The 14,701-nt window shown below is 46.3% G+C and overlaps 1 protein-coding gene across 2 annotated transcripts in view; it reads right to left on the reverse strand.

Annotated features, from left to right (window-relative positions):
* Positions 1-14,418, reverse strand: part of FHIP2A (FHF complex subunit HOOK interacting protein 2A) — a 49,211-nt gene extending 34,793 nt beyond the window's left edge. The window contains exons 1-2 of one of the 2 annotated variants that reach the window (XM_073354277.1): positions 14,174-14,418; positions 1,194-1,272 (exon numbers count right to left, since the gene is read on the reverse strand). In XM_073354277.1, coding sequence (XP_073210378.1) covers positions 1,194-1,272; positions 14,174-14,218 — 124 coding nt within the window. In that variant the 5' untranslated portion in view covers positions 14,219-14,418. Of the gene's footprint in view, positions 1-1,193; positions 1,273-12,249; positions 13,511-14,173 lie in introns of those variants that run through there. The other variant, XM_073354278.1, reaches the window with a different exon arrangement.
* Between the last annotated feature and the right edge of the window lie 283 nt (positions 14,419-14,701).

The raw sequence follows: 14,701 nt of genomic DNA on the forward strand, positions 1-14,701 counted from the left end.
AATTTCAGTTCTCTGTCAACCGTTAGTTTAGACTGACTTGTTGAAGTAAGGCTTCTAAGACCTAATCCTGCTCCCCCTGAAGTAAAGGTAAAATTTCCATTGATTTCAAAGGTAGCATATCCAAACACATAGTTTTCAAGATCTTTTTGCAGATTTTCATTTGGGGGAAGGTGGTGGTGAGGGAGAGGTAGCAGCAAGAATGGAAGCTTGGGTTTTTGCAAATAAATATTTAGTACAGAAGCCAAAGCTGAATTTATTTTTATTTTGCACCACACATGCTTATATGTCAGTTTGAGTACATATTGATTTAAACAAGAAATCAGAAGTCCTGAGGTTGTGAACACTATAGCCACTCTAATAGGCATGCAGAGATAAGAGTACATAGGGCATGGTGATATTTGTCTTTAAAGACAACAGACTAGAACAAGTGATTAGGAGGACAATTATTTATGTATTTGTTGGAATGGTGGAAATGTGATTTACATTAAGCAAATACAGCCATAATTCAACTGAACAGCCAGCTTTTAAATTAAATGAAGAAGAGCAGAAGGCAGACACTAGAGTTTTAATTAACTTTGGTTTGATTCTGTCAAACATGGATGAAATCTGTAAGAACTTTCACAGTTGCAGTCTCAAAATACCTTAAGGAGAGACACAATCTGAGAAAAAAATTAAAAAAGATAAAATACAGAAATATGCCCAGTACTGAGCATTCTATGAAAGTCTGACTGGCTTCAGAAATGATTGTTCAAGTGTACATGACTGCAAAGTGATTTTGTGAAGACGTGGTAAAACCTTGGAAAGAAAAGGAAAAGAGGCAATGCAACAGAAATGAGAAGGGTTATCAGGATTACATTTCTGCAGATGTGTGTTTAGAGTGAACTGAACTGGTGAAGCCAGAAATTAGGTCTGACCTTAAAAGGTACAATTCTCAACAAGGTGCACAGGGAATGAGGCATTACATCCGCTGTTGTTCACCCTCTATCAAGGTGCTTTGTCAAAGGTAAATCAAAGATAAAGGATATTTTAAAACAAATGTTTTTTGTTACTTTGGAAAAAGAAAGAGGAACTTACTTAATGAAAACAGTTTCGCTATTTCCCAGTCTTCACTTTTAAACAGCACTGAGGTAGTTCCAGTTTGCCTCTTTCCATAGTGAAGATGCAAAAAAAAAAAAAAAAAAAAGTTCTCTTACCTGAGGTCTCTATGTAATAATGGGTAATTGCTTTCCAGTGGTAAACAAAATCTTCTTGTAACGGAAGGGATGGCGCAAGCTATGGAAACAAAACAAAACAAAAAACCTAAGTGGTTAGAAATGATCAAAATACATTTCCTGCAAGACTGAAGGAGACTCTATCCTTAATCCCTAAGCAGTGGCTCTAAAATTGTTCATACATGGGCCACATCTTATTAGTGAGATTGTCTCATAAACACCTGTACACCCATTTGTGATTTTACAACATACTTCGGCAACTAAAGGAATTGCTCACATAGGAAAGTACCTCCCAACTATTTATATATATAAGTGTTTAATCCTTTAAGAAGAAAATTAATCACACTCCTTTGCTTCTGCTCTTCATATCATCTCCCCTTCCCACTCTCTCCCTCTGCTCCCCTGCTTACACTGGCCAGCTGCTTCCCTCATTTCTCCCCAGGACATTCCTCTCTCATTGGCTGCTAGGAGCTCCAGCCCCTGAAAGAGGTCCCCCTTTCATTTACAGGATGACGACTCCTTCTGGTTTCCAGCTGTTTTTATAGCCTTCCTGGCTCTTCTTTGGAATTAAGAGACTGGACATTTCAAAAGAGCAGCTGAAGACAAGGGAAGCCAGTATCATGGCCACCCAGCTCTCTATGGATTGCCAATAATTGCTCGGTGGAGCACAGCCGGTGGGCCCAAACATAAGACATGGCATTCAAAGCTATTCACAACCGGAATAGAACCTCCTATAACAAAAATCTCAAGACCTTCAATGTATCAATCTTAGGCTCTATTTAATTATATTTTATTTCATTACACAGAATTCTTCTTAGGAAGGAGCGCCAGAACAATTCACCCACACACTGCTGAAATGAAATGCAGCCACTCCAGAGGCCAGGATGCAGCAGCCAGCTGAATAATCACTGGGTAGAATGCTGCACAATAATGGGAGGAAAGGTCATCCTTACTGGAAAGGACCAAACTCCATGGAGCTCAGTATATTCCTCTTAGAAGACTCAAGGGCTGTCACTCCAGTGGGATTTGGAATCTGTGATTCTTCATGTCTAGGTATTTCAAATTTGAGGCTTCAAACCATAAATCATTGCTTCCAATTTCCCCCTTTAGGGGCTTGAGTCGCCTCAAATCCCAATAAGCCAATGGGAATGGAGGGCTCTCAAACCTTTGCATACCCTTGAAAATTTTATACATCCAATGTTTTTCTCTAGTTAATGAAGTTTACATTTATCTTGGCTAAAAACGCAAAATCCAATATATGAAAGCACATCATGTGCCGAAGGAAAGAGGAGTTCTTAATATTACTGACCTTTCGTACGCAAGACTTTGAAATGAAAGACATTCAAAAGTAACTGTGCATGGTGGCTAACAGGATCAGCGTTAGGACACTTACTTCCAAATGTCAACTAAGCAATCGAATTTACACACCATTTATCCATTCCCTGCTATCTGACTGCTCTTCTGTTCCCCCAAGGCTATTCTGGGCCCTGACATTACATTTTACCTCATAACATTTTAGTGCACCAAATGTCATGAGGCAAAAAAAAAGGCATCTGAAAGTCTTTCATTGAGCAGAATATTTATTTTACTATACATCTTGTTTGGTTACTGCAAAACAGAGAAGTAGCTGAAGATACAGGACACATCTTTACATATCAGGTTTTGTTTTCCTTGCTGGCCGGGGATGGGTGGCTGAAGCCATTATTGCCATCAATTTGTACTGGTTTCTATAATAATATATAATCAGAACTAAATTTTGCTTCATAAATGGTTGCAGAGAGCATTTCTTAGGGATAAAGGGCTTTTCCTCATGGCTTTTCAGCCCACATTATTTTCAAAAGTAATGCTAAAATAGATTATATTAAAAATTCACCCTTGACTGATGCGATTTTGCTCTCCACTTCTATTCTAGTCTCATCTGTTTCTAGGTGAATTCAGTGTTTCTGAAAGCCAGTGCCAGACTGAGGATTTCAATTTCCAGCACAGACAATTTATCCACAGAGAGAGCAGCAGCAGTCACAAGCTTCCCAGACATTGTCTCTCCCCCAACAAATTGCCTCAACACAGCCCTCAAGGGACTGCTCTTAGAGGTGAAAAGGTAATTCAGGGTTAGATCCTGCTGTTCTTACTCAATTAAAATTCTTATTGGCCTCACTGAGTTTTGCTGATTGAGGACTGCAGGATTGCTTCCTCAGCCTACATCAAATGTGGGCAAACTACGGCCCCTGGGACCCTCCTGCCCAGCCCCTGAGCTCCCATCCCGGGAGGCCAGCCCCCGGCCCCTCCCCCACAGCCTCAGCTCACTGCGCCGCCGGCACAGTGCTCTGGGGGGCGGGGGGGGGGGCTCCTGGGGCAGCGCAGCTGCAGAGCCCAGCCTGACCCGGTGCTCTGTGGTGCGCGTTGTGTGGCTGGCTCCAGCTGGGAGGCGCAGCTGTAACGCCGCCAGCCACCAGTGCTCCAGGCAGCACGGTAAGGGGGCAGGGAGCAGGGGGGGTTGGATAGAGGGCAGGGGAGTTCGGGGTGGTGGTCAGGGGACAGGGAGCAGGGGTGGTTGGATGGGGCAGGGGTCCCGGGGCGGCAGACAGGAAGGAGAGGAGGGATTGGATGGGGCAGCGGGGAGCAGTCAGGGGCAGGGGTTCCAGGGGCGCTCAGGGGACAGGGAGGGTGGATGGGGCAGGGGTTCCAGGGGGGCTGAGGTTCCAGGGGGGTTGGATGGGGCAGAAGTCTCGGGGGAGGCCGTCAGGGAGCGAGAAGCAGGGGGGTGGGGGCCAGGCCACGCCTGGCTGTTTGGAGAGGCACAGCCCCCCCTAACCGGCCATCCACACAATTTCCAAAACCTGATGCGGCCCTCAGGCCAAAAAGTTTGCCCGCCCCTGGCCTACATGCTCCTGAAATCCCTGAAAAATGGCTTAATCTTATAAAATATAAGAGACTGAGAGGAAGAAAAACAACAGGCTGAGTAGGAAAGGAGGGTATTTGATGGAGTGAAACTCCTCTACTAACTAATTACTTCTTCAGAGGGAGACAGCAAACTGAAGGAAAGTACTTTTTAAAGTTTTAGATTTTTCTTCTCTTAGGCTAGAGAGGATTTAGTGCTGGTGAAAAGTGCCTCAAGGACAGCCCTAGACCAAGGGCTCGTCTACATAATTTTTTTTACCCCGGTATAACCTAGGGCAGAGGTGGGCAAACTACAGCCCGCGGGCCACATCCAGCCCACAGGACCCTCCTGCCCAGACCCTGAGCTCCTGGCCCTCCCCCGCAGCCTCAGCTCACTGTGCGGCCAGTGCAATGCTCCCGGCAGTGGGGCTGCGAACTCTTGCCAGGCAGCGCAGCTGCAGAGCCGCGGCCTGACCCGGTGCTCTGTGCTGCGCGGTGGCGTGGCTGGCTCCAGCTGGGCGGCACGGCTGCCTGTCCTGGTGCTCTGGGTGGCGCAGCTGTAGCGGTAGGGCGGTAAGGGGGCAGGGAGCAGGGGGGGTTGGATAGAGGTCAGGGGAGTTTGGGGTGGTGGTCAGGGGGTGAGTGTGTGGACAGGGGTCGGGGTGGTCAGAGGGCGGTAAACAGGGGGGTTAAATGGGGGCAGGGGTCTCGGGGGGGCAATCCGGAAGGGCTAGTGGGATGGGGCAGCAGGGGGCAGTCAGGGGCAGGGGTTCCGGGGGCAGTCAGGGAGAAGGGGTAGTTGGATGGGGCAGGAGTCCCGGGGGGCAGTCAGGAATGAGAGGAGGGGTTCAACGGGGCAGCGGGGAGCGGTCAGGGGACAGGTAGGGGTGGATGGGGCAGGGGTTCCAGGGGGGCTGTCAGGGGGCAAGAAGCGGGGGGGGGGGGGGGGAAGGGCATGCCTGGCTGTTTGGGGAGGCACAGCCTCCCCTAACTGGCCCTCCATACAATTTCGGAAACCCGATGTGGCCCTCAGGCCAAAAAGTTTGCCCATCCCTGACCTAGGGCCTGGTATGCACATAGATTTTGTATTGATATATTTATTTTATTTAAAAAACAAACACACACACACACCCAAATGAAATAGTTAGTTATACTGGTAGAAATTGTGTTCATCTACAGAACAAGTACAGAACTAGCAGAAGTGCAAGATTCCTGAGAACACGCTTTAACCCTGATAGGGAGGGATCACCCATAAGGGTGAAAAGGTAGTTCAATCTCCACAGCCAATTATCATCTACCCACTGAAACTAATAGGGCATTACTACTGCCAATTTGAATAATGATTTTTTTTCTAAAAGCATTGATACTTGTCTTCTAGGATCTGGACCAAGACCAAACACAATTCAAAGTTTACTAATGAGCTACCACATATGAAGGAGCCACCTTAAAGTTATAGGCAAAAAAGGGAAATATGTATTTACTCATCTCAGTTATATTTAACCCATGGAAATAATCTTATTATAAATTTATTATATTCAACCATTTTAATTAATGTTTAATTAAGTTTCCATGGGTCATGACCAATTCTCAGTCCTCAATTACACAAAGAAAAGTTTTCGGCCTTCAGGAATAAATTTTAAATCCCAATTATAAAAAAAATGATGTGTGTGTTCCTAGCTCAGATGGCTGGAACACAATAAACAGAACTGCAAAAGCCGCCCACTATAGTCGGCAGCGACTGGCAATGGCCTCTGGTCACCCGCTCCAGTAGCCAACACTTCGCTGATGAGCCTGTGCTCTAGTTTGCTCCATGAGCTTTGAAACACACCACTGACCAGCTTCTTTCTGGATACTTTACTCACAAACAAAGTCAGCTCCCAGACTGCTGCACTGGGCAGCACAACAAGGGGAGGAGGTGAGCAGCCCTCTGTGGAGAGAGAAGTGGTTCAGGACTATTTAGAAAAGCTAGACGAGCACAAGTCCATGGGGCCGGATGCGCTGCATCCGAGAGTGATAAAGGAGTTGGCGGATGTGATTGCAGAGCCATTGGTCATTATCTTTGAAAACTCATGGAGGTTGGGGGAGGTCCCGGACAACTGGAAAAAGGCTAATGTAGTGCCCATCTTTAAAAAAGGGAAGGAGGAGGATCCTGGGAACTACAGGCCAGTCAACCTCACCTCAGTCCCTGGAAAAATCACGGAGCAGGTCCTCAAGGAATCAATTCTGAAGCACTTAGAGGAGAAGAAAGTGACCACGGACAGTCAGCATGAATTCATCAAGGGCAAGTCATGCCTGACTAATCTAATTGCCTTCTATGACAAGATAACTGGCTCTGTGGATGAGGGCAAAGCAGTGGACGTGTTATTCCTTGACTTTAGCAAAGCTTTTGACACCGTCTCCCGCAGTATTCTTGTCAGTAAGTTAAAGAAGTATGGGCTGGATGAATGGACTATAAGGTGGACAGAAAGCTGGCTAGATCATCAGGCTCAACGGGTAGCGATCAATGGCTCCATGTCTAGTTGGCAGCCAGTATCAAGTGGAGTGCCCCAAGGGTCGGTCCTTGGGCTGGTTTTGTTCAATATCTTCCCTAATGATCTGGAGAATGGTGTGAATTGCACCCTCAGCAAGTTTGCAGATGACACGAAACTGGGAGGAGAGGTAGATACGCTGGAGGGTAGGGATAGGATACAGAGGGACCTAGACAAATTAGAGGATTGGGCCAAAAGAAATCTGATAAGGTTCAACAAGGACAAGTGCAGAGTCCTGCACTTAGGATGGAAGAATCCCATGCACCGCTACAGACTAGGGACCGAACGGCTAGGCAGCAGTTCTGCAGAAAAGGACCTAGGGGTTACAGTGGACGAGAAGCTAGATATGAGTCAACAGTGTGCCCTTGTTGCCAAGAAGGCCAATGGCATTTTGGGCTGTATAAGTAGGGGCATTGCCAGCAGATCGAGGGACATGATCATTCCCTTCTATTCGACATTGGTGAGGCCTCATCTGGAGTACTGTGTCCAGTTTTGGGCCCCACACTACAAGAAGGATGTGGAAAAACTGGAAAACGTCCAGCGGAGGGCAACAAAAATGATTAGGGGACTGGAACACATAACTTATGAGGGGAGGCTGAGGGAACTGGGATTGTTTAGTCTGTGGAAGAGAAGAATGAGGGGGGCTTTAATAGCTGCTTTCAACTACCTGAAAGGGGGTTCCAAAGAGAATGGATCTAGACTGTTCTCAGTGGTAGCTGATGACAGAATGAGGAGTAATGGTCTCAAGTTGCAGTGGGGGAGGTTTAGGTTGGATGTTAGGAAAAACTTTTTCACTAGGAGGGTGGTGAAACACTGGAATCCGTTGCCTAGGGAGGTGGTGGAATCTCCTTCCTTAGAAGTTTTTAAGGGTCAGGCTTGACAAAGCCCTGGCTGGGATGATTTAGTTGGGGATTGGTCCTTCTTTGAGCAGGGGGTTGGACTAGATGACCTCCTGAGGTCCCTTCCAACCCTGATATTCTATGATTCTATGACCCAATCCCACCCAAATATCCCTCCAAAATTAGTACTTTCGATCTAATGGGAATTACAGATCCTTGGGGCGACTGCTAACTATAAAATCTGCCCAACATACAACTCTCAAAAAATAAAAAATTATGAGTTGTTGGGAAAAAAAAAGCATGTAAAGTCTCAGGAAACCAGACATCATTCATACAGATTTTCTTCACAGATTTTATAAATATTTGCTGTAACATTTTTCATACACTCAGAACCTTGGAAGGCTACCTCCCAGCTCTCTTACAACCTGACTAGGGGTGGGCCACAAAGACTGAGGTCAGGGTTTTCCCTTCAGTGCCACTCGGCCAGGCCAATGTACACGGTAGAAGTGAACTTTCTGAACAGATTCTGGGAGGTCACATGGGTTTTCCCTTCAGTGCCACTTGGCCAGGCCAATGTACACGGTAGAAGTGAACCTTCTGAACAGATTCTGGGAGGTCACATGGGTGCTCAGCACAGAGTGAAAAGGAAGGGGAAGTTACAGCAAAGGGGCCTTAATGGGATGCAAAGGGTGGGTCCTCTTCCCTACCAGATGGCTGAAACAGGGAAAGTCTCTGGGGATTATTGCCCAGTATTTTTCATTTGATTTGCTTTTGATCTGTGACTGCTTGGTGGATAATAAAACTTGCACTGAGGAAAGGGCCGTAAAAAGTGTGTGTAGCTTTATTTCCCTTCTCTGGTTAGTGAAACCACCCACTAGTTTATATAGGAGGCCATTGACTTCAGGTGTAAAGTTCAGCACGTGTGTAATTATTTGCAGGATCAGAAGTTTAGCTTATAGCTGTTACCATTAGAAATAATAATAAGCTTTTCTACTTTCTTATTTTATTCATAGATTATAAGACTGGAAGGGACTATTGTAATCATATAGATTCTAGCCTGACCTAAACACAGGCCACAAGATTTCTCTGCTTGTTTCCTGTGTACCTTTAAATAAATCCAAACTTGATTTAAAAATTATCAGCGATAGAGACTCCACCACAGTCCTTGATAAATTATTAGGAAATTATAATGGGAGGGTTTAGTCTGATCTACTCTCAGAAACACATGAGTTATTCGCAAAAAGAAAAGGAGTACTTGTGGCATACCGGGTATGCATCCGATGAAGTGAGCTGTAGCTCACGAAAGCTCATGCTCAAATAAATTGGTTAGTCTCTAAGGTGCCACAAGTAGTCCTTTTCTTTTTGCGAATACAGACTAACAGAGTGTTACTCTGAAACATGAGTTATTATATTATATCTAATCAAGTAGACAACACCTCGCTCTGAGTACTTATACAGATGAAGGTAAGGATTCAGGGCAGTATAAGCAAGGTTAAGTGATTCTTTAAAAGAAAAGTCTAGTCATTCATTAAAGTTAGTTTGGGCTAGAAGGAACCTGTCATGACAATAACAGAAAGGAAACTGGAGTTAAAACAAATTAGGTATCTTTGTAATAAGGTACAATTGAGAGATAAGCATCTAGAGAGATTTAGTAAGAATTTACAGATGCTAGGAGCAGCTAACACCTATTGTTATTGCCAATCAGCTATATAATGATACAGAATTATCCTGCTTTGAAGTGAAATTGAGAGCTATTCCAAATGCTCAAAGTTTATAATTTTCTACATGTAAATATCTCTTAAAAGCCCCAAAGGTTAGTATTTAAAAAGACTGAGGCCTGGTCTACATGAGGAAATTAGTGTCGCTCAGGGGTCTGAAAAAATCAACCTAACCCTCAGTGTAGACAGCACTGGAGAATTCTCCCATCAACCTAGCTACTAGCTCTCAGTGAGGTGGTTTACCAGCGCTGACAGAGAGCCCCTCACGTTGGCACAGATAGCGTGTCACTGAAGCGCGATAGTGGTGTAGCTGCAGAGGTACAGCTGCAGCATTTTAAGTGTAGACAAGCCCTTAGCAATTTGCAGAATCAATCTTGACATAACCTGGACCAAACAAACAATGGAGCACATACTTGCTCGAGATTCAATTTCTTTCTATGAAAACAGAAGTGAGGAGTATAGGGGAAAAAAAGAGAGCTAAAAACCAACAATTTGAAACCCCATTTGCTGTGCATTGTCATTCACTTCTTGGCAGCCCTGAAGATTCAACACTGTTTGGATTAGTCAGACACAAATACACCGGTAGGGAGCACATCTGTCTAACGGCAGGGTAAAAACATCTGTTTGTAACAAACCTGTGACAGACTCTCTGGAACATACCAATCAACCCTATCAAATACCTGTAGTCCCACTAAGAATTTGAACCTAAAACAACACAAAACAACAGGAAAACTCACACACAAAATCAAATTCAAGGATGCCTCTGTCTTAAGATGGCACTACTGTACTTGGCTATTATAGTTATGATCATTCTATCAATGTAATACATCACACAGTGGTGGATCTTCATCTGGATTACTGTCTTCATCTTTGCAGGGATTGAGAAGGGCAGCAAAGATAGCTGCTGAGACGGGGGAGGATTTACAGGTAATAAGAGACTGCAAAAAATTAGGATTTTTTAAAGACTGTATTATAAAGAGCTTCAGCAGATACAGAAGAGATGTGTTTAGAAAGCATCCACAAACTAGAATTATTTAGACAGCAAAGGAAAAAGACTAAAGGATATTTTGATTAAGATATTCAAAATTAAGAAAGCAAAATGAAAAATGATTGGCCCCTTATTTTTTCCCCATCACAAGGTTGGAACAAGAGGATAATCAATTATTTAAAGGGCAGTACAGTTGGAACAAATGATTACACACTGTGTACGGTCAACCTTTGGAATTCCTTGCCATAGGTCACAGAGTCAGTCACTGTGGCTCGATTATTATTTCATATGTGAAAGCTAAGATAATAAAGTTAATCAACTGTTACCTTGCAAGCTGGAAACTTGGACTATAGGAATATGTGGCCTGGTCTACACTGCGGGGAGGGGAATATCGACCTAAAATACACAGCTTCAGCCATGAGAATAGCGTAGCTGAAGTCCCGTACTGTGAAGACACGAGGTGTCGACTGCCGCCACTCCCCCATCAACTCCGCTTCCGCCTCTCGCCGCGGTGGAGTACAGGAGTCAACGGCAGAGCAATCAGGGATTGATTTATCGTGTCTACACTGGACGCGATAAATCAACCACTACCTGCCAATCTGGCGGGTAGTGTAGATGTACCCTCAGTTTCTAAAGTTAATTGTTCCTGTACTTAGAGGGCAGGACAGGAGCATTACGAAAGCGAATAAAACTGCATGCCTGAAGGGATCAGGAAAGCACTATCCCTCTCCACCGTACTGTAGAATGTACCTATGAACTTTACTGGTAAAGTAGAGAACGTTTGCCTCTGTAGCATCAGGCATGGATCACTTCCACAGGAAGGATAAGGCACGAGTGCCCCAACGTGTTCTGAAAATCCTGTTTCTATAGACCAGTGGTTCCCAAACTTTAACAGCCTGCGAACCCCTGTCTCTAAATTGTGAAATCTCATGAACCCCCTCCTAAAAATGAATATTTCCAGGGATTTAAGTTTAAATTTCCTCTGCACTCCGTGGGGCTCCTGCTGCCGGACCCCATTGACCACTCCGGCCAACTGAGCTCCACTGAGCTTGGGCTGCAGGTCCCGCTGACTGCCAGGGCTCGGACTGCCCGCCCCAACTGCCCAGCCCCGCTCTCCCTGGGGCTCAGGCTGCCAGCCCTGCATGGAGTGCTGGGGTTCGGGCTGCTGGCTCCCCCGCTCATGGGGACAGGGCTCGGGCTGCCAGCCCAAACTGTCCTGCCCCGCTCTCCCTGGGGTTCCGGCTGTCCCACCTGCTGCCTCCAATGCCCGGGGTCCTCTGGCCATCATTAGTGAAATTTTTCTGGCAAACCCCCTGTAACTAACATTCTGTAAATCCCAGTTTGGGAACCACTGCTATAGACCTTACAAATAGAAGGTGATTCTAAACTGCTCTGGAGCCAGCTAACCTTCCTTCCCACCTGCTTGATCTGACATAGTCCAGGGTTTATTGACTTCCAGGACACATTGCACTAAGACCACAAAGGAGTAACAACTGGGATTAGAAATCAGAAGTTTCTGGGTCTCAGTACTGTGGTTAGAATACTGTACCACACACCTCTCAAAGAGAAAGTTGTAGCCATGCTCAATATCCTCTCACTTCTGTGAGTTCATGTTTCACTCTTACCATTATAATTCTTACTCTTTATATACTAATCATGCAAATACTACTGAACATAATACTTACTACTGTGAGTAGCCCCACAATACTTGTTGAGCTTACTCATAAGACTAAGAGACACGGGATGAGGACTTCAACTTGTAAACAGGATGCAAAGAGGTGAGCGTTTTGGTTTATAGCAGTCACAAAATTACATGCCTCCCATTTTTTTTAAATTTAATTTATTTTTATTGTTTTACCCTCTAATTGCTTATAATAGCTTTTAATATCTTTACTGATACGCATATTGATTTTTCTTAGTATTGCTTGTGGCCCTAAAATAAACATAGGCACTTTTGATTATATTGGCACACAAATAAGTAAACAATCCTATAAGCCCAGTTCTGGGAATTAATATTTATTAGTTAACTTTCATTGCAGAGCCAGCAAGAATAAAAGTTTTTCACCCAATCCTGCCACCCTTACTCACTTAAGTAGATCCACTGAAGACAATGACACTGCTCACATGAATACTGTTTCCAGGCTCACACGTCCAATATTTGTTGGTCCTACATAAATCTTCTATTTATTATGGTATTTGTACAGGTCACCAACACAGTGTTTTCATTGAAATCACCATCTTTTTAAAAAACTTCACTCATTGGTGGTTTTATAGTTTTAAAAACAATAACCTCAGGAAGAAGATGATCTTGAAAACAAATATGAGCCTAATTTTACACATGACCAGTCCTATTGAAATCAATGTGAGTACTCACATGCATAAAGCTAAGCATGTGTGTAAAATTTTGAAGGATCACATCTGAACGTGCATCTCCCATCAGGTATTAACAACTTTAAGGCAGACCAGTTTTCCTCTCTAAGAACATTTTAAGGGTCACTTTAATAAATTTTATGATTATTCCTACCAATTCACTGCCCATCTTTAACATCTAAACTAAGGCTGTAGTGTTTCAAGCTCCAATCTTGCAAACACTTATGCCCACTGAAGTCATGGGGCTACTCAGGTACTTAAATCTGAGTATATGTATAAGTGTTTGCAGGATCAGGGCCTTACAGGTTTCATAGAGTTGTCAATATAGTATAGTAAGTCACTTATCTCAAAACACTTTTCACAGATAAATAAAAAATAACAGTAAAGAAAGACAAATCAAGACTTATAGGTCAGTGAGAAAAGCTATGCAAATTCATAAACTAATTTAAAAATCTGGATCTTGTGAAAAGCAAATACAACATGCAAATAGCGAAGACAAAATAAAGCCATCTTGACAAAAAATCATAGCTACATGGTCTGCAAAAGCAGCAAGTTGAGAAATGGGCCCTGCTACTTAACTTCCCAAAATGTAACCTTTTTGGAGGCTATGCAACTGACTTAGCCTGGTAGAAATCCAGTTTGATTTTTCAGTCAATACATTTAAAACAAAAAAGTTTATGTATTAAAAAGCAGAATTTCTGGAGGTTGTTAACTGTGCAAGAAACCAAAGAGAGACCCTGACACTGCTACACCACCACACTGACCAAGAAAATCCGGGGCAGCTCCCCTAACCCAGCTGTAGCTTTACTTGGGTCTGCAAAGCACCCAGCATGTTTTTAGACACTCAGAAACAATAACTAACAACCCTCCTCCTAAAGGCATCCTCACCTCTGCCTTGGGGCAAAGAAAGGGGAGCTATTAATGTGAATACTGGTCAGTGACTGCTCCACGCTGGCTCTAAAATCCCGTGGGGGGGGGGGGGGAGATGCACCTCTACTTCTCTGCCTGGGCTAATGGGGGGGGGGGGGGGTTATTATCGACGACATTACCGGTGGCTGGGCCTCTGGGGAATTTCTCAGCCCGTCTCCAAGGCCCGAGAGAGAGATCTTCGCCTCTCCCCGCTCGCTGCCGGGGACAAGAGGGCTATGCCAGTGACCCTGGGGGCACTGCTCTCAACGGGCCTAGCGTGTCCTGGCTGCCCTCAGCTGCCCCCTTCTCACTCCCCGCGGTGGGGAGGGTAAATTCACCCCTTCCTTGGGGAAGGGGCCAGTCCGGATAGCATCGGTCCCCATTCAACCCGCCCGGGACCCCCACAGGCAGCTACCCCATCCTTCGCCGCTCTGCCCTGGGGGCAGGCCAAAGGGGGACCGCTCCCCGGGCGGCAGGGGGTGGCGGGGAGGGGCCGTAACAGCCGCCCCCGGCAGACACAGGAAGGGGGACAATGGGGATCGCGCCCCCACCTCTGTCACCTCCCTCCCCGGCAGCGGGACCCCGGGTGGGACGAGGGGACACGGAGCGGGAGCAACGCGGAAGGGGAGCAACGGGGCAATCAGCGGGCGCGTTCCCCCAGGCGGCCCCGCTCCTCGACTAGGCCGCAGCTGGATCCCCGGTGTGGCGCGGCCGGGCCGGCCGGCGGCCTTACCGCCTCCACGGCGTGCTGCAGGATGGAGGTGAGCTTGGAGAACATCCTGTCCCTGGACTGGAGCAGCCGCTGCCGGGAGGATCGCGAGAGCTCCTCGAGCCGCCGCCTCCGCTCCAGGGTGAGGGCTGCATGCGGGGCGCCTGGCCGCGGGGATCGGGCTAGGGGCGCAGCCAGGCAGCCTCCTGCTCTCCCTCCCCGACAGACACCGTGGCACTGACACCCGCCCGCGCGGCGGCGCCGGCTGCTGAGGAGACGCCTATCCCCGCTCGGCCGGCAGGGGCCGCTGCCCCCACAGCACAGAGCGGGTCTGTGCGGGGGAATCCCCGCCGCTGGGCCTGGGAGCCCGGTCGTGGAGCCCCAGTGGGACTAGCCTCTTCATGGAACCCCCTCCTCTAGCCCCACTGGGACCAGCCCCTTTGTTTAGCCCCACAGGAACCCCCTCCTCTTGCCCTAGTGGGACCAGCCCCTTTGTTTAGCCCCTTCATGGAACCCCCTCCTCTAGCCCCAGTGGGACCAGCCCCTTTGTTT

This window comes from Lepidochelys kempii, chromosome 7 (genome assembly GCF_965140265.1).
Source record: "Lepidochelys kempii isolate rLepKem1 chromosome 7, rLepKem1.hap2, whole genome shotgun sequence".
In the NCBI taxonomy this organism is placed as follows: Eukaryota; Metazoa; Chordata; order Testudines; family Cheloniidae; genus Lepidochelys; species Lepidochelys kempii.